The sequence below is a fragment of the Trichosurus vulpecula genome, chromosome 7, assembly GCF_011100635.1.
Source record: "Trichosurus vulpecula isolate mTriVul1 chromosome 7, mTriVul1.pri, whole genome shotgun sequence".
Lineage (NCBI taxonomy): Eukaryota > Metazoa > Chordata > Mammalia > Diprotodontia > Phalangeridae > Trichosurus > Trichosurus vulpecula.
In genome coordinates, this window is record NC_050579.1 from 79,253,483 (window position 1) to 79,272,527 (window position 19,045).

General features: G+C 41.5%; 1 protein-coding gene across 1 annotated transcript in view; it reads left to right on the top strand.

Moving 5' to 3' along the window:
* Positions 1-19,045, top strand: part of LOC118856332 (rho GTPase-activating protein 29-like) — a 72,161-nt gene that overhangs the window by 49,097 nt on the left and 4,019 nt on the right. The window contains exons 15-21 of the mRNA XM_036766592.1: positions 6,643-6,741; positions 9,451-9,611; positions 13,853-14,041; positions 14,314-14,451; positions 16,183-16,394; positions 16,796-17,063; positions 17,194-17,302. Of these exons, the coding sequence (XP_036622487.1) occupies positions 6,643-6,741; positions 9,451-9,611; positions 13,853-14,041; positions 14,314-14,451; positions 16,183-16,394; positions 16,796-17,063; positions 17,194-17,302 (1,176 nt within the window). The remainder of the gene's footprint in view (positions 1-6,642; positions 6,742-9,450; positions 9,612-13,852; positions 14,042-14,313; positions 14,452-16,182; positions 16,395-16,795; positions 17,064-17,193; positions 17,303-19,045) is intronic.

Genomic DNA, 19,045 nt, shown 5'->3' on the forward strand with positions numbered 1-19,045 from the left:
CCTTTTTAGCACTCTGAGCTCTGGAGGAATGGTACTGTCATCCTCTTCTGGTCAGAAAGTATTGGAAGCAAAGCTTAAGTTATCTGTGCAGAACTTTTATAATTGAGCTTCATAAGATACACATGAATAATTTCTAGGAATTAAGAGCTTCCACATGTTTCTGGCAAAGCTGCTTCAGCCCCTTTTAGTAAGGGACCTTAGTGCTTTTCACATTTCCATGATGTATTCAATGTGACAATCCAAAAGCCCCCATTAAGTGTGTATTTCCTTGCCTATATTCCATTCTGATGGCATAGGGACCAGGACATAGGGGTTGGAATGTAAGTTTAACACCCACCAAACCTAGTGCTCCATTTAAAATGGTCATGTTGAGAAGGGGTTCTACCAAGATAGTGGAGTAGAGGCAGCCCAGCTGATCCGTCTCAGCATTTCCCTCCAAACAACTTTAAAATAATGCCTCAAATCAAATTATGAAGCAGCGGAATGGTGGCAGTAATAGTGTCTGGCTATAGCAGTGCTTCAGGAGATCTCAGCCCAGAGAAAGTAAAGGGGTCAGACAACTGGTCAGAAAGAGATTACAAGGGAATTACAAGATTTACTGGCATTGGGTGCAGCTGGTGCTAATTTGTGATTCTGTTGCCCATTTACAGTTCTGGGTCAAAGTTCCAGAGTGGAGAGGAGCAAGGGGGGAATCAGTTTCAAGTCTTGCAGGGGACTGGAGCCCTTCCTGGGGAAAGAACAGAGTTCACAGCAAGAGAGTAGTGATCAGGGGCAGCTAGGTGGCACAGTGAGTAGAGCACCGGCCCTGGAGTCAGGAGGACCTGAGTTCAAATCCAGCCTCAGACACTGGACACACTAGCTGTGTGACCTTGGGCAAGTCAACCCCAATTACCCTGCCTTCCCCCCTCAAAAAAAAAGAGAGTGTAGTGGTCATACTTCTCCCAAGATCACACCTCCTTAGAAGCACACAAAACTTGCACATCCCCAGAACTAGCTCTGAAAACAGCAGCACAAAAAAGCCTGAAGCTCTGGATGGTGCCTCCCCACCCACAGGTGAGCAGAGCCCAAGTCAAGAAATGGGCTTGAAAAAAATGAGCTAAGAACCAAAAACGAATTTGGCCATAAAACCCTACTAAGATGACAGGGAAGAGCAAGACATAAACTCGGAAGAAAACAACTATGTAAAAAGAGCTACAAACAAAACTTTGAAGAATGCTCATTGGACCCTACTCTACCAAGAACTTCTGGAAGAGTTAAAGAAATAAGAGTGGTAGAGGAAAAATGAGAGTGATGCAAAAAACTATGAAAAGAGAATTAACAGCTTGGTAAAAGAGGCACAAAAATCCACTGAAGAGAACACCTTAAACTAAAATTGGCCTAATGGTAAAAGAGGCTCAAAATCTCATGGAAGAAAATAATTCCTTAAAGATTAGTATTGGGCAAGTGGAAGCAAATGACTCTATGAGACATCAAGAAACAATAAAACAAAATCAAAAGAGTGAAAAATAGAAGAAAATGTGAAATAAACTAGAAAAATAACTGACCTGCAAATAGATGGAGAGATAATTTAAGAATTATTGGGCTACTGAAGCATGGAACATATTATCTATCAAATTTATGAATAAGAGAAGGGAGGGGATGATAAAAATGAGGACAGTATAAGGAGGGCAGTGGTTAGAAGCCAAAGAGACTTTTGAGGAGGGACAAGATAAAAAGAGAGAAAAAAGAAATAAAATGGGATGGAAGGAAATACACAATAAGCAAAATTATGAATATGATGAGCTCAGCCATAAAACTTAAAAATAAAATTTTGAGAGACAAGGATCTGGGTATGAAAAATCAATTTATTAACTAGGCTAGAAAATAATAAACTGACCCAGAGGTCTCTCAAGTGACCAAAAACCAAAAAGGAGTTTCTGAGCCACCTTAAATCTGGTGTTTTCCTTCTGATGGACCTCCCCCAAAAAGCAGAAAGCAACCCCCAGTGGTGTACATTTGTTTCAACAATCTGGCTAGTAGCTGCTGGGGGTGGTGTAAAATCAACAACAACCTGCTCACAGAATGCCTCCAAAGCCCAGGTTCTTTTGATCTGCTTTACTAAGGAAAGCAACGTTAAGGGGTTAACAAGCATACTTTAATTCAGCATACAAATACCATTCACTTAGTTCAGGGGAAAAAGCTAGCCCCCTGAACTTCAGAGCAAATACAAACAAATTACAAACATCGACAGACAGGCCAAATACAATTCATAGTTACCAACATCGGAGTTCAGCCTGGGAGCTCATAACAAGGGCTGGCCCAGAGCCACGTGCACCATCACGGCTGTGGGTCAGAGCTCCAAAAAAGAGAAAGCCAACCCCTGGTTTTATATCCTTTTCAGGGTCAAGGGTGAGTCACACATGGGACTCACCCACGTGACCTAAAATCGTCACAAAGAGGCAACTTAAACCCACGTGGTCTAAAAGCCTCTGGTGTCACAAACATGTCACTCAAACCCATATAAACTAGGCCTTTTACTGAGGCAAGGAGGTCATCAAGGACTCCTAATTTAATCAAGGAAATAAAGACCGAACTCTTCAAGGGCATCTGTTAGAACCAAGTGCTAAGAGCCCATTTTGATTGCCAATACAACATTTAACGAGGAGGTAAACCTAACAGTTCTCAACTCCTCCTGTTGGGTTGGTGGGGGAAGGAGTAAAAGCTGAGAGCAAGGCCCAGTTATGAGATTTGAGCTGCCTCTAGCTATCTTGGGCAAGGAAAACCATCTCTGTGGCTAGGGCTTCTCTTTTAAGGCCAGGTTGTTCCCAAACTGCTGGAGGGAATAAGGACACTAGAATAGCTCTTGGTGAGGTTAACTAGCTCAGTTTGGTTCCTGTTTACAGAGCAAACAGAAAGCCTATGCCAGATCTTGTTGGAAGAGGCAGCAATGTGATGAGATTCCTCAGCTAGAATGGGCCAACTGGGTTTTTTCTGTAAACTAGTATGAGATAGCCTTTTGAACAGAGAAAAGACTATTACAATGAACATTAATAATCAAATGATAACAGCATTAAAATTAATTTGCCTAAAAAGGGAAGCAGATAGCAGAATGGATTAGAAACTAGAATCCAATGATATGTTGTTTATAAGGACGTACTCAAAACAGAAAGGCACATGCAGAGTTAAGCTGCTGAAGTACAATATGATATACTTTAGCTGAAATTTGCAAAAAAAGAAAAAGGTGGGGGTAGCGATTATAATCTCAGACAAAGCAAAAGTAAAAATAGACCCAATTAAAAGGGATAGTCAGGGAAACAACATTATGCTAAAAGGTATCATAGTACTGATAAAGGCCTCATTTATCAAATATAGACAGTGTAGAACTGAGTCAAATTTATTTTTAAAAAGAGCCATGCCCCAATTGATTAACACCAAAGGATATGGAGGCAGTTTTCAGAAGAAATCAAAGGTATCTATAGTCATATGAAAAAATGCTCTAAATCACTATTGATTAGAGAAAGGCAAATTAAAACATCTATGAGGTACCGCATCATACCTGTCAGAAATGACAGATGCTGTAGGGGATGAGGGAAAAATATATATGCTAATGAACTGTTGGTAGAATACTGAATTGGTCCAACAATTTTGGAGAATAAGTTGGAGCTAGGCCCAAAGGGCTATAAAACTGTACCCTTTGACCCAGAAATACCACTGCTAGTTCTATGCCTTGAAAAGATCAAAGAAAAAGGAAATGGACCTATATGTACAAAAATATTTATATCAATTCATTTTTTGGTGGCAAAGAATTGAAAATCTAGGGGAGGCTCTTGGGGAATGGCTGGACAAGTTGTGGTATATGATTGTGATGAGTACTTTTGTACTGAGGGAAATGACAAGGGGGTTGATTTCAGAAAATTCCATGATTCAGAAAATCATGGAAAGACCTCTGTGAACTGATGCAAAGTACAGTGAGAAGAACCCAGAGATCACTGGGCACAGTAACAGCAATGTTGTAATTATTATCAACTGTGAAATTCTTAGCTGCTCTGATCAATACGGTGATCCAAGACAATTCCAGAGGATTCAAGATGAAAAAAATGCTGTCTACCTCCACAGAGACCACTGATGAACTGAGTGTACATTGAATTACCATTTACTCACTTTATTTTTCTTCTTTTAAAATGTATATATTTAATATAGAAATATTTTTGTATGATTTCACATGTATAATTAATATATTGCTTACCTCTTCAGTGGATAGGGACTGGAATGGGAAGGAGAGAATTTGAATTTCAGGTTTGAAAAAGAAAAGAATGTTAAAAATAATAAACTAAAAGATATTTTTAAAAATGAAATTGCCACACTAGAGAAGGATTATTTAGGTGTTTAAAGCCTTTTAATTGATGGTGTGAAAAATCTTTTATGTCCATAGTACCAATTTTTATGAGTCTCAAAATTGTGCATTGAAAAAGATTAGACAACAGTATGAATTGACATTCAATGATGTAGGGGAATTTAATGCTTCAAGGGGATAAGAGAGGGGGAGGGGTTGGTGATAGAAGGGAGGGCAGATTGGGGGGATGGGTAGGCAGAATGCACAGGGTGCACTCATAGGGTGAGAGGAGGGGAGAAAATTTGGAACTCAGAATCTTGTGGAAGTGAATACTGAAAACTAAAATAAATAATTGAAATGTGGAAAAAATAAAATGGATCTTGTTTATCAAAAAATATTAATGAAGCATAAAAAATAGGTAACAGTATGAGTAATTATTTTCTCCTTTCAGAGAGGTTAGTCTAGGCCTAGAATACCTTAGAGATACCAGGGGAGTATTAACTGCACCTTTGCTGTCAGTAGACCTTAGGGAAACCAAGTTGATTCCAGCTTAGTCCCAGGAATTTGGCTCCATTCTCGACCAAATTGTTGATGCTTTAGTCAAGCCAGACTTCTTGGGGCCAGATCCAAGTCTCCAGTTTTGTCAAGGAAGGAGACCAGATCTCATTAAGGGGATGGTGGAAGGGTTGTGGTGAAGCTAGTGACTAAGTATTTAATTATCTAGTTACAGATTCTTCCTTATTCTGCAAGTTTCTTCCATATTCCACCCACTCCTAACTCCTTTTCAGAATCAATTTTGTAATTGAAATGTTTTTTTAAACCTCATTTAATTATAACTATCATTTATGTAATACTTTAGGTTTTGCAGAAGTACTTTATACCTTTTATCTCAGTCGATCCTCACAACGAACTGTGGGATGTGGGTGGATGCGATTGTTACCCACATTTTATAGATGATTTAAGGTCCCAGCTGGTAATGAGGCAGTATTGGAACTCAGGTCTTCCTGACTTCCTCATAACAAAGAAGGACAGTTAAAGGCAAACAGGCTTATTGAACAATGCACCTGCAGTGCGTACCCCTCACCTTGAAATAGGGAGCTGTGTCTCATCATCTTTCCTTTGGAATAATACACTGTCAAGAATTTCTGTCTTTTAGTAGTTTCCCTTTTCATTGCCGTGTGTGTGAGTGTGTGACATATTCTCTTTGTTCTGCTGACTTTGCCCTACTTCAGTTTATACAGAGCTTGCTGAGTTTCTCTGGGGTTTTCATAGTAGTCTATTCTTCTGATATAGTGATAATCCATTACATTCATATGCCATAGTTTATTTTAGCCACTTTCCAATTGATGGACTTTTATCTGGGTGTGGAAGCAAATCTTTTACGTTGAAGCTAGTAGAATATTGTGTCCTGTGAGGTTTTGTGTGTGTGTCGTGCTCATGTGTGTTTATGTATACTTTGAGAATGTGTTGTTTGATCAGTGTACTACTCTCTCCACTGATGTAGATGTAAATTATAACTTTTCTAACTTAGTGATGGTGTTTCTAGAGGTTCTTTGGCTAAAAAAATCATCACTCTGCAACTAACCTAGTGATTCAGCCTCTGGTCTCTGGGCAGCTGACATAAATCTATCCCCAGGCCTTCCTGATTTGAAACACTGGCTTGGCCCACAAGAACCTTAACATGATGATGTCCCAGAGTAGGCCTACTTTAGTGGAACACACACACGCGCGCGTGCACACACACACACACGTATGTGACACTGTTCCTCAATTATTTGAAAATAGTCACTGTTTCTCATCTCTCTCTTCACCCTCTCTCTTGCCCTATCTTCTCTCCTCCATGCTAAACTCAATTAGTCTATTTTCTTCTTCTTCTTCTTCTTCTTCTTCTTCTTCTTCTCTCTCTCTCTCTCTCTCTCTCTCTCTCTCTCTCTCTCTCTCTCTCTCTCTTTCTCTCTGACATGCACTCACAAAAAAAAATATTACTGGTATTTAAATAGCCCATTTTGAAGTCTGCAAAATGCCTTGTACATATAATATCATTTGGTCTTCACAAAAGCTCTTGGAGGTAGATGGTGGTGTCCCAATTTACAGATTAGGAAATAGACTCAGAGAGGTTACTTTGCCCATGACTGCTGGCAAAACTCAACCCAATTCTTCCTAGTTCCCAGTACAGCACTCTGGTCATTAGGTCACACACACACATATATCCACACACATCTCTAAAACTCAACAAAAATTGTCCTTTGTAAAAATGAAGTCCTTACTGTTCAAATCTCTACAATTGCATACAAAAACAAAGAAGTTTTACTGGGTCTGTCTTCACTTAGGGACATTTGAACGCCACCTTCCTCGGACACCATCAATGGGGACTATGTCGTCTGCTGATGAGCTGAATGACAGAGAACCACCTTCTTCTCCTGAGATTGGTATTGTACATTGTACTTTATTTGACCCAGTTTTAGTTAGTCAGATGAATTTAAAACCACATTAGACCACAAAGACTTGAAATCTTAATATGAAAATGGTATTTCTTTGGCCATTTATGCCAAATAGTAATAATTTCAGTAGCTTACATTTGCAAAGGTATTTTACACTTTACAGAAGGTTTTTCTCAGAGCATCCCTGTTAGGGGTAGATAGTACATAGAACGTTGTCCGTATTTTAGAGGTGAGGAAACATAAGGCTCAGTGAAACCGACTTGCCCAAGGTCATACAACTGGTAAGTGGTAGAGCTAGGCTTACTTATCCCAGGTCCCGAAGGGGCTTTTCATTGCCCCTCACATGCTGCCCTTCACCAGGTATGATGATTTTAAAATAATGCAGTAATTAGACCTCAGATGTGATTTGACAAATATGTTAGCCAAATAAACCCTTTTCAGAAATAATTGTTGCATGATGTATGGGATAGAGACATAACGATAGACCAGAAATTCTGTTTTCATCAAACTACGAATGCATAGCACTTAACAGTTGAAGCAGTCCTATTTAGTGGCAGCAATTCAGAGCTCTGCATCAGTGAAGTCTGATTCTTGGTAGAGAAACTAGTACAGATATGAAAATTAAAGAACATTGAAGGACTTGATGAACAAGTCTATTTTATATCTGTTCATTTGATTTGATTAAAAATGTTATATTATAAGCCTGAGGTCCAAACTTGCTTTGACATCAGTTTAAGAAGAAGATTTTAGATATTTCTAGAGAATTAGGAGTTAGAGATAGAAAGAATCTTAGACAGTATCTAATTGAACGCTAAGGAAACTAAGAGGGGGAAATAGTCTTACACAGGATGACACAGTATTAACAGAGGTAAGATTTGATCTTAGGTACTCTTAACTGCAAAATAATTTCTATGTCCAGATTCCTATATTTCGTATCATTAGGAAATCCTGCCCCAAAAATAAGTTAATAAGCTTGCCTAATTGGGCCTATGTTAGATCTTAAGTATGATAATGATGATTATGACGACACCATGATCTTTGCTTGAAGGAGCTCAGCTTGCCTTTTCTAAAAATAAGAACAAATACATGCCTTGAACTGTGAAACAGTGAAGGAAAAGATGTGCTACCGTCTTATAATTAAACTGAGAAGTGGTGATTGGTGTCTTCTTGGAAGGCCTATGTTAATAAGAGTAGGACTCAATGTGCAAATGAGGAAATTGATGCATATATTGATCTGAAGAGCATAAGGTGAATCAGTAGGACTAAGTTCCTGATAAAACTCTTTATAGTCTTTTAGTTGATCTTACCTTAAAATACTTAGCTTGGTGAGGTGATAAGAAAAAATTTTCTTCTTGGTGCAAATCCATCCGATGATGTTATAAACATGCTTCTGATAGTGCTACTTTGTCAGAAGTATTGAAAATTGCCAAGAGATTAAGATCATCATAAAGTTCCTTAAGATCTATCATATGGGGGAGCTAGGTGGTTGTGTTGGTAAGCAAAATGGGCTCTTTAGCACTTAGTTCAACCAAGTGCCCTTGAATAGTTGGCCTTTGTCTCCTTTGAGTAATTACTAGGTGCTAAGCCCCAGGCCCAAACCCCTATTAGGTGTGGAACTTATGTGTGTGTGGATTGGTGACTGGGGTGGGGCCCAAGGTGGGGCTGGCTAAGGGGAGGTGCTAACTCCAGAGCCCTATTAGGTGTTAACCTAACCCATGTGGATGTGAACCTCCCAGGGTCCCTAGGGGAGGGGCTAACTCAAAGAGCGATCGTAGTAGCCTAAGTCCTGGTCATTCAGACTATGTTTGATGATGTCTGAAGCCCTGTAAAAAGGGAGGACAGAGCCATTTGTGCAGGGCTCTTGAGATGGTGTTGATAAGGAGACTCTGGGCAGCTGTAGCTACGGAGCCCTCCAGCTTATAAACCCGGATGCTGAGACTGTGTTGAACTCTGGCAACTGTGAATTGGGATTTGAATCAGACAAGGTCTGATGTTGATGTTTGTGATTTGTTTGTATTTTGTTCTGAAGTTCAGGGTGCTGGATTTTTCCTCTGAACTAACTGAATGATATTTGTATGCTGAATTAAAGTAAGCTTGTCAACCCCTTCACCTTGCTTTCCTTAGTTAAGCAGATCAAAAGAACCTGTGCTGTTGGCAGCTTTCTGGGTGCTGGCTGTGGGTGGATCTTATACCCCGCAGAAGCTGCTAGCCGGATTGTTGAAACAGTGGTGCAGTGAGTAGAGCACCGGCCCTGGAGTCAGGAGGACCTAGTTCAAATCCAGGCTCAGACACTAGACATACCCACTAGCTGTGTGACCTTGGGCAAGTCACTTAACCCCAATTGCCCTGCCTCCCCCCTCAAAAAAAAATCTATCATAACGCTTTCTGACTAGTATTTTAATAAATATTGCTTTAAGATCAACATAATTGTAGTTCAATGAATTCTTTTGAAAAATAGCATATGAAACTGGCCTCACATTATAAAAAATTAGAAATACCTTTGCAAATGTTCTTGTAAGGAAAGAGCCTAATTTTGATGCTTGCTTTATGGTCTTGTATTGCCAGTCTAAGTTAATGGCATGTTGTAATGTTACCATCACTTTTTAAAGATAAATTTTGGCCAATGAGCATATTTTAAAGCAAAATAAATAATATCTCCCTAGAAATACTGACGACTCATTTAATTTTTCTTTCAAGCCTCAAGTGAACATCTGGCTGAAATGAGCTCCCCTGGACCATTTAGAAATGTCATCAAGTCAAAAGCTGCTCTGAGCCATAGGTTTAGGAAACTAAGGACTCCATCCAAATGTAAGGAGTGTGACACCTTAGTTATATTCCCGGGGGCAGAGTGTATGGAGGTAAGAAATATCAGAAAACAATACAAATTCTCATTGTTTTTTAAATGTTTTTAAAGGTATGCTAAAATAACTGCTCACTGTTCTTCACATTCAGTACTCCATTAATAACTGAAAGGCTAAATATGTAGACTGAAAAATTACTGAGTAATATAAAAAACACTTTGATATTTCAGTGGGCTGAGTCCATGATCTCATTGATGTGCGTTCTCTCTCCACTGGTTTGGATTATAATCTTTTCCCTCTTCTCATTCTGTGTGATTATTGTCTCTCTTCTCATGTGTATCCCTCCCTCCCGGGGCTTTCTGTCTCTTCTCTCCTCTCCTGCTGACTCACCTCCTTTTCGGGTAATACCTGTCCTTGATGAGGTCCTTTACTCACTAAATGCACATAGTTCATTGAAATGACATGCGCACCCCTTGATGGCCAGCTGTGCATCTCTCCGTTGCCTTTTGCATGATCTCTCAGAGAGTGGGTTGTTATTCTTTATGTTGATAACTCTGTGGTATTATTGGAAAAACTGCTGTTAGGAAAATGAGCCTTTGTTTTAGGGAGATGTTTGGAATCTTTGACAGTAACGCATTGTTTCCCAGATCATTCCAAACTGCTCACTTCCTTACATTCGTGTTTGTTGTTGTTCGTTCGTCTCAGTTATGTCTGACTCTTCATGACCCCATTTGGGTTTTGGCAAAGATACTGGAATAGTTTGTCATAGCTTTTTCTAGCTGAATTTTACAAATGAGGAAACTGAGGCAAACAGAGTTAAGTGAGTTGCCCAGGTCACACAGCTAGTAAGTGTCTGAGGCTAGATTTGAACTCAGGCCTGGCCCTCTATCCACTGTGCCACAGAAGTCAGGGGACCTCAGTAGGGTGAAGAGGAAGCAAACTCAGGTTTCCAACATTCTTCTCATTAGGTTACCTGTTTAGTCATTCAGTCAGCAAGCCTTTAAATGTTAGAGATACAAAGAAAGAAAAAAAAAGCTCAAGGATCTTGCAGTCTCATGGTGGGGGTAGGGGGAGTCAACATGCAAACGATACAAGGACAAAGGAGGATTGTCTCAAAGGGAAGATGCTGAGCTTGAGGAGGACTGGGAAAAACTTCTCTGCAGAAGGTGCATCTTTAGCTGAGATTTGAAGGAAGCCAGAGGACCAGGAGGCAGAGACTAGGAGGGAGAGAGTTGGTCGATGGAATGTCCTGTGTGAGGAACATGAACGAGGCCAGAGTCACAGCATGGCAGAGTAGGTGAAGGGAGTAAGGGGAAAGAAGACTGGAAAGATAAGAGGGGAGCAGGTTATGAAGTCCTTTAAAAAGGACCAAGGATGTTCTATTTAATGCTGGAGGTAATAGGGAGATGACACGTCAGACGTGGGCTTTAAGGTCATTTTGGTAGCTGAGTGGAGGATGGGAGAGATGAGTCAGGAGAGCCAACCAGAAGGCTGTTGTACTAGTCCAAGCATTAGGTGATGAGGATCTGCACCAAGGTGGCCAAAGTGTCAGCACAGAAAAGGAGACACATAGGACAGATGTTATGGAGGTAGAAATGACAAGACGTGATGACTAATTGGATATACAGGCTGAAGATGTGAGGCGAATGCCTAAGTTGTGAGCCTGGAGGACTAGGAAGTTAATAGGAAAGTTAGGAAAATGGGGAGGATCCGGAGAAGGAGAATCATTCCAGTTTCAGACATGTTTAACGTTTTTACAGGCCATCCAATTTGAGATTGTGTCTCCCACACATCCAGTTTAAAACAGCCAACCAGTATTTGGTGGTGTGAGATTAAAGTTCAGGGGAGATATTCAGACTGGATACATAGATTTGGAAGTCATCTTCATAGATAGTTAAACCCATGGGAGACAATAAGGTTACCAAGAAAGTATACGAGGAAGAGAAGAGGATCCCGAATGTAGCCTTGAGAGCTGTCCCAATTGTGGGCACTCACAGTTATGGGATGTAATGTGAGCAGTGATCCATCAAAGGAAATTGAGAAGGAATGGTCAGATAGGTGGTGGGAGAACCAGGAGAGAATAATGTCACAGAGAGCAGAGACTACCCAGGAATGAGAAGAAGGTTAATAGTGTCAAATGTAGCAGAGAGGTCAAGACAATCAGATTAGAATTGAGAAAAGACCCCCAGACTTGGCAGTTGACATCCATGCTAACTCTGGAGAGAATTTTCAGTCAAGTGATGAGTTCAGAAGCTAGATTGCAAAGGATTCCATAAATGAGAGGATGAGGAAAAGAAAGCAATGAATGGTAGGTAACATTTTTTCAGGGAGTTTGGCCAAGAAGGGATTGAATGATAACTTGAAGGGATAGCAGGGCCAAGTGTACAGGATGAACGGGATCAAGGGCACACGTAGAGGGTTCAGCATTGTCAAGGAGAAAAGCCTCCTCAGCAGAGACTGGGAGATGGTGTAAAAGAGCTTTGAGATGAAGAGAAAGGGACGTTAGTGGCCTGTAACCTTAGTTTTCTCAGTAAAGCAAGAGGCAAGGTCTTTAAGCTGAGAGAACAAAGTGGTGTGTAGGAGAGTTGAAGAGAATGTTTGGAATAGCTTCTTTGGGAAGTGAGATAAGGAACCAGTTAGGCAGGTTAAAAGAATTTGCCTTGCCTGAAGTAAAGCCCAAGTTGAAGTTGGGTAATATGAATTTAGAGTGTACTTGATCAGCGTGTCTCCCTTCAGTTTGTCAATACCTTGGGAGTATTGGTAGAGATGGATGGCCAGAGGAATCTAGGATTGGTATTTAGCAGTGGAGCAGCAGCAGTGGGACCAAAGTGGTGAGAGATTCAAGAACAGATGATGATGTAGTGTGGAATTTATTGTGACGAGTAATTAATTGTATAAGAAAATACTCAGAAGTAGAGGGATTTGGAGCTCTTCATGAGTATGAATAAGCTTAGGAGTGATAAGGCCCAGGGAGAGATGGAATGATAGGAGGCTTTGGTCAGATCGAGGAATGTCTGAATTTTGGGATAAGGAATTAGCACCCTGATGGGTAATGGTAAGATCTGGTGTGTAACCATCCTTATTAGGTGTCGCTAGAATGGAGTCAGTGAGTAGCTTTTCAGGGAATTTAGGCATTGAGAGGTTAGGAAGTTTGAGAGAGCATCCAAATGGACATTGAAGTGCGTCAGCTCAAAGGCAGGAATGGGGGAGCAGACGAGTCAGGCACTGAACTCCTTGAGAAGAAGTACCAACTAGCCATTGTGATTTGAAAGTCTAAAAGCATCAGTGGGGAACATGGAGTATTCCAGGGCCCTCTCAAGGACCAATGGGTCAGGAAGGTAACAGCCAGTGCTGGAGAGGGTGGCCAGTATCTCCTGGAGGGAGCTAGATATCAGAGCCAGTGGATGGAAGGAGTGTGAGAAGAGGGATGAAAATGAAAGGAAGTTTATTCTCTATGGAACAGAAAGCCTGCAGGAAGGAAGCAGAAGGAGATTGGGACATGGACAGGGTAGGTCAGAGGAGGCTGGGCATCTCGAATATCTAATACCAGGGATAGGAAGAATAACGTGGTGGGAACTGGCTAGCTATGGGAGTCATGTTGGGTGGCAGATGACGTACACTCTCACAGGTTTGGAAGTGTGTTACTGCTAGACAAGATTGAGGGGTGCAGGGATTTGGTGGCTTGGCCTGGTCTTCTAGGCTGGCTGGGCTGGAAGATAGAGCTGGCCTATTCCTCTGTGCTCTCCTCTCCCCAAAACCTGCCATTTCTGGCTTCCTTCAGGGAGCCTTTTGCAGCTATCTTTCCATTTAGCAGCAGCTGCCTTTTGTCTTATGGCATGGCATCGAGAGCTATGACCTGGAGCCCTGCCAGTCATCACTTGGGTTCTTACATTGCCTGTGACACTGTTTAAAAATCCAAGAAAAGATGAATTCTTCCCAGATGGCTTCATCTTGCCTTGGGACACTCCCTCACCTCCATCTTCACCCCCAACCTGTGCGTTACTGATGGTGTCTCTGTGACCCTGAGTATGTTACTTACCTCTCAGTAAGTGTTTGGAAGAAGCTCTTTGTGAGAAGGGGCTGGCCGGCTTGGTTTCCTCCTTAGTCCATTTCTGATACCTACAGTAAGAATGTCAAATTTATATGATTAAGTACCTGCACCATGTCTGCCTTTTGGTCATTGAACAAAGACCTCACAGGTAATTCGCTGTGTGTAGACCACTTAGCTTTTGTTTCTGCATTTGTTAATATTTTATATGACTCCAGTCAATCCCTCTACAAAATCTCTTTTCTTGTAGTGCTCCCTTGTGTGCCATAAAGCTTGTTTGGAAACGTTAACCATCCAATGTGGGCACCAGAGACTTCATGGCAAATTACATCTGTTTGGTGGAGAATTTGCTCTGGCTGCTAAAAATGCCCCTGATGGCATCCCCTTCATCATTAAAAAATGTATATCAGAAATTGAAAAGAGAGCGTTGCACGTGAAGGTATATTTTTAACTTTGGTTACTTAAAATTTTAAACGATTACAGCTTTTGTTTTAAGAAGCATTGAAAAGATTTTGTTAAGAGAAAACTGTCTTTCAAATATTATGTAACCAGTATTCAGTTTTCTAAGAAATATTATCTTATATAGGTTGAAATCACTTAATATTTTCTGAAATTTCAATTTGAAATATTGATTTCCTGGTGAAATCATCATATCGAAGTTCTTGAACCAAAGGAAATTTTTTTTTGCTTACTCTTTCCCTCTCTTTTAAGGGCATCTATCGGATGAATGGCGTTAAATTACGAGTTGAAAAACTCTGCCAGTCCTTTGAAAATGGAAAAGATTTAGTAGAGTTGTCAGAACTCTGTGAACATGATATCAGCAACGTGCTTAAGTTATATCTTCGTAAGGTAAATACTCTCCACTTGAAATTTGGTTTAAATTGAAGCAAGAATCTCTGACTGTCTTTGTCATGAGGGAAACCATTCTTTAATCATCCTTACAATAACTATTTAGCCCTGGAATCACTCTTTGCTGGTACAGTATATTGTCTGTACTATACAAAGTACCTTTCAGCACTTAAAAGTCACCAGCTCAGCTCATCAACTCCAGTTAAATGAGTTAAACAGGGAATTATGACAACTTCCAGCAACTAGGAATAAACAATTCCCGATTCCCTTGCAAACTTAAAAGTCCCCCCACCCTGGAATCGCATGGTCGTTGAATTGTAAGGAGAGGACCTGGAATCAGATTCTGCCTCTCCTTCTTTCTCTGGCTGGAACCATGGTGGCCAAATAATTTTCTCTTTATCAGCTTCAGATTGCTCCTTGGCAAACTGAGGGGCTTGGACTAAATAATTCATAAGTTTCCTGATGCTTTGATACAGCTAGGAGTGCAGTGGTTAGAGGGCCTGGGGCTGCTGTCAGGAAGGTCTAATTTGAATCTGGCCTCAGACACTCAGTCATATGACCATGGGCATACCACTTAATCGCTTCCTGCCTCAGTTTCCTCAGCTGTAAGATGGGAATGATAATGATGGCACCTCCTGCCCAGAGTTGTTGTGAGGCTCAAGTGAGCTCATATTTATCAAAAAGGTTAGTGAAGTGCCTGATGCATAGTAGGTACTCTGTAAATGCTTATTGCCTCATTCCCTCTCCCACATCCTTTGATCTCTATGAATAGCCCCGGCAGTTCCCTAGGAGTGGCTAGCTATTCAGTGAGGGAGCTATACTGAGTATTTGAAAGAGGAAGAAGTACTACATCCTCTGCAATACTTGGTGCATCAGAGAACCGGAATTTCACTGTAATTCTTATTCTTGAGCCAGAGAATCCACAGTGCTCAAAATGCCTGTGGGTCAGTGGGTGGCAGAAAATTTCATGCACGAGATAAATAATGATGTTTAGAGGGGAGCTTTTTCTTTTGACTGGCTCCTATGGAGTTGGAGTTTTGTTTCTCAGTGAGCTAAATAAGGGCTAGTAAGTTACAGAGCCAGGAGGTGTACCCTGATCCCTTGCCTCCTGGTGTATTCCATTAGTATTCCCTTTGGAAAGACTGTTCTCTCACCCTCATTCTTCAGCTTATACACAGTAAGGCTCAAGGCTCTGCAGTCTTTTCCACTCCTCATACACCAGTAAGATAAAGTCATAAACAAAATGAGTCAGTGAGGCTGCAGTGGATTTATCCAGATGCTACCCGTCCTTCAAGGCACGACTTGGGTGACACCTGAGATTCTTCCAGCTTCAGTTTGCCACTGTCAGCCTAACTCTCATAGCCCTTTGCCCTTTTCAGAAGGCACTTAGCATGTTCTCCCATATATTATAGTCTTTTGTGAAGCCATGTTAGTCATTCTCTTGCTCCTCCCTGAATCTCCTGAGCAGAGAAGTATTGAGAGATCAGAGCCTTATTTTTTGTCCCCACAGCATCTAGCCCAGTGCTTTGCCAGTTACTTAGGTGTTGATTAAATGCTGAATGAATTTATGTCATTAAATGCTGAATGAATTTATGTTAAAGCAGAAGCTGGTTCTAAGGCTTTAATCTCTGTAAAGAAAAAATCCTAGCCTAAACAGGATGTGATGATCAGGGAAAAAGTAGACAGTGTAATGTTGGGCTAGCATTCTTAAAATGTTTTTATTTCTTTTAGTTACCAGAACCCTTATTTTTGTTTCATCTTTATGATGAGCTTATTGGCCTTGCCAAAGAGAGCCAGAATGTAAATGAAGACTCAAAACAGACAAGCCCTGAAGCGGTGGGTGCTGAACTAAATAAAATCCTGAAGAAAATCAAGGTTCTTCTTAAAAAACTTCCTGGACCAAACTATAATACTATTAAGTACCTTATTGGCCATCTTAATAGGTAAGAGCTTTAAATATTTCCTTCCTCGTGAGTACTAATGGCCAAATGTGGAAGTGGGTGTGGTGGTTTGTTTTGTTTTGTTTCCTAGTGAAATTGCTTTCAGTTCCTCCAGAAAAGTAACCTGGAGAGTAGGAGTAATCTTGATGGGTGTGGATTTAGGGTCACCTTTTTTATCTAATAACTTGAAAAAAACTATTACTTCCCCTTCTTCACCAGAATTCCTACTATGTATGCCTTGTGCTGGCATGTGGTTGATAGTGTGGAATCCTGCTGACATGTGGGAAGGTGATAAAGAAGGTTATCTGAATCCAGCTTCATCATTGCAAATCTTTCCCAACTTCCTAAGCCCCCAAAAAAGCCCAGCAGACTTCACAGCACCCCTCCCCTGTTTTCCTTTCCAGGGTGGTCCAAAGGGCTGAAGTAAACAAGATGCCAGCCAGTAATCTGGGGATAATATTTGGACCAACATTGATCAGGCCTCGGCAGACGGATGCCAAGGTTTCCCTTTCCTCACTGGTGGACTGCACTCATCAGGCTCGATTTGTGGAGCTTCTTATAGCTTATTATGAGAAGATTTTTGACATGTCCCTGCAACCCCTCTCATCTCCTGCCAGGGAAAGCCCCACCATCGAGCCCCAAAAGCCTGGGTCATGTCTTGCTTCAAAGGAAGTGAGTGGTGCCAAATGTTGAATTCTCCCTGAGCCTTGTGGAGTTTGCATGAATGAATGTCCTCTCTCTGACCCATTTCATGTACAGTGTGTTTGCTTTTTTAATTTTTTTTATCCTGTTCCATCAATAGGGCATCCCACTTCCTCATAATGAGAGTATAATTTCAGAAAGGGCTACATCATTTGAAGGATCACATGACCATAAAAATGCACTAGAAGGAGCTGATGCATCTGTGATCGGTGAGTAGCTATTTGGAAAGCTCACTCTGGCTGGATGGTGGTGTTCATGGTGGGGAGTAATGTAGAAGAAGACTGCAAAGTTAGAAAGTTATAAAGAGCTCTTTCTGCCAGAGAAGGGATTCTAGATCTGTTCCTTAGAAGTAATAAGGGGTAGCTAGTAGGGAGCAGACATGGTCAGACTGTCCTGTGGAGAATCATGTTGTCCTGGGTAAGATACAGTGGAGTGGGCAGAGCTGAGGTGGAGCAGAGAGGCTGCTGAAGTCATCTAGGGAAGGGATGATGACTGACAGAGCCGAGGGGGCTAGCTGTCTGTGACAGAGGAAGAGGCTGCCTGTATGGGAGAGATGTGGCTGCAGGAACAGGAAGGTTTTGAAGAGTGAGTGGCAGATCAGGGTCTTGTCTTCTCTCTGCTCAGCATCTCCAGGCAGTTCTACTGATCCTTCATAGAACAGGCTCCAGGCACTTTGCTACTTTGGTCCCTCTACTCAAGGAGCACTTTGAGTCTGTCTGAGTCCTTCCTATACTGGGCCAGCCAGGGGATGACCAGAGCAGGCTAGATCAGCCTTTCTCTGCCCTCCACCATAGTGTGCTGGACTTGGAGTCCGGAAGTCCTGAGTTCACAAACTGTGTGACTCCTGGGCAAGTAACTTCAGTTCTCTGTGCTTCAGTTACCTCTTTGGGAAAGTGGGGTAAGCCTAGCACCTACCTCTCAGGGTCACTGTAAGGCCCAAGTGAGATATTTGTAAAGTGCTTTGCAAACCTGAAAGCACTACATAAATGATAACTATATTGTTATGGTTCTGTTTGTGTCTTACAAAACTGTCACTTATCAATCAGCAAGTATTTATTAAGCACTTACTTTGTGCTAGACACTGAAGATGTAAATATAAAGAATAAACAGATCCTCGCTTGTGTGGAGTTTACATTCTGATGGGGATAGACAGCAAGTACCTGTACAGAGAGGTGCAGCATAAATACAACATAACATACAGATGTAGACAAAGGACTTAAGTACCAGGAAGTTGGGAGTTAGAGCAAGAGCTCTAAGGGTTGGGGTCAGGAAATGTTTCTAGTAGAAGATGTCACCTGAGCCAGATCTTAGAAGAGAAGGTGTTTGGAGGCCTTCTAGTTGTGAGGGACAGCCCCTGGGGAAGGCCCAGAGCTAGGCTAGTTTGGCTGAAGCAGAGGAATAACGAGTAAGAATGGCATCTGTGTAGCACCTACTATGTGCCAGGTGCTTTGCTGCATGCTTCCTAATTATTTGATCCTCACCACAGCCCTGGTAGGTGCTTTTATTATCCCCATTTTACAGACAAGGAAACTACAACAGAGGTGGAAGGGACTTGCCCAGGTCAAAAACCTGTGCTACCAGCTGCCCGCTGAGCATGAGAGGGAGAGGCATGTCCAGTGAGGCCGGGAAGCTGAGTTGAGACCAGGTTCTAAAGGGGTTTAATAGGTAAATCCTGGAGTCTGTATTTATCGCCCCCCCCCCCAAGGGGAACCCTGAACTTGATTGGGTGGGGAAATCATGTGGTCAGATCTATCATTAATTAAGGAAAATCACTTTGGCTACAGTTCAGGACATAGATTGCAGTGGGAAGAAGCAGGGAGATTAATGAGAAATCTATTGCAGTAGTCCAGGTGAAAGGGGTTAAGGGCCTGAACTAAGGTGGTAGCTACAGATAGCGAGAAGGAGTCAGATTGAAGAGATGTTTGAAGCAGAAGCCCAGATTTGGCAACTCA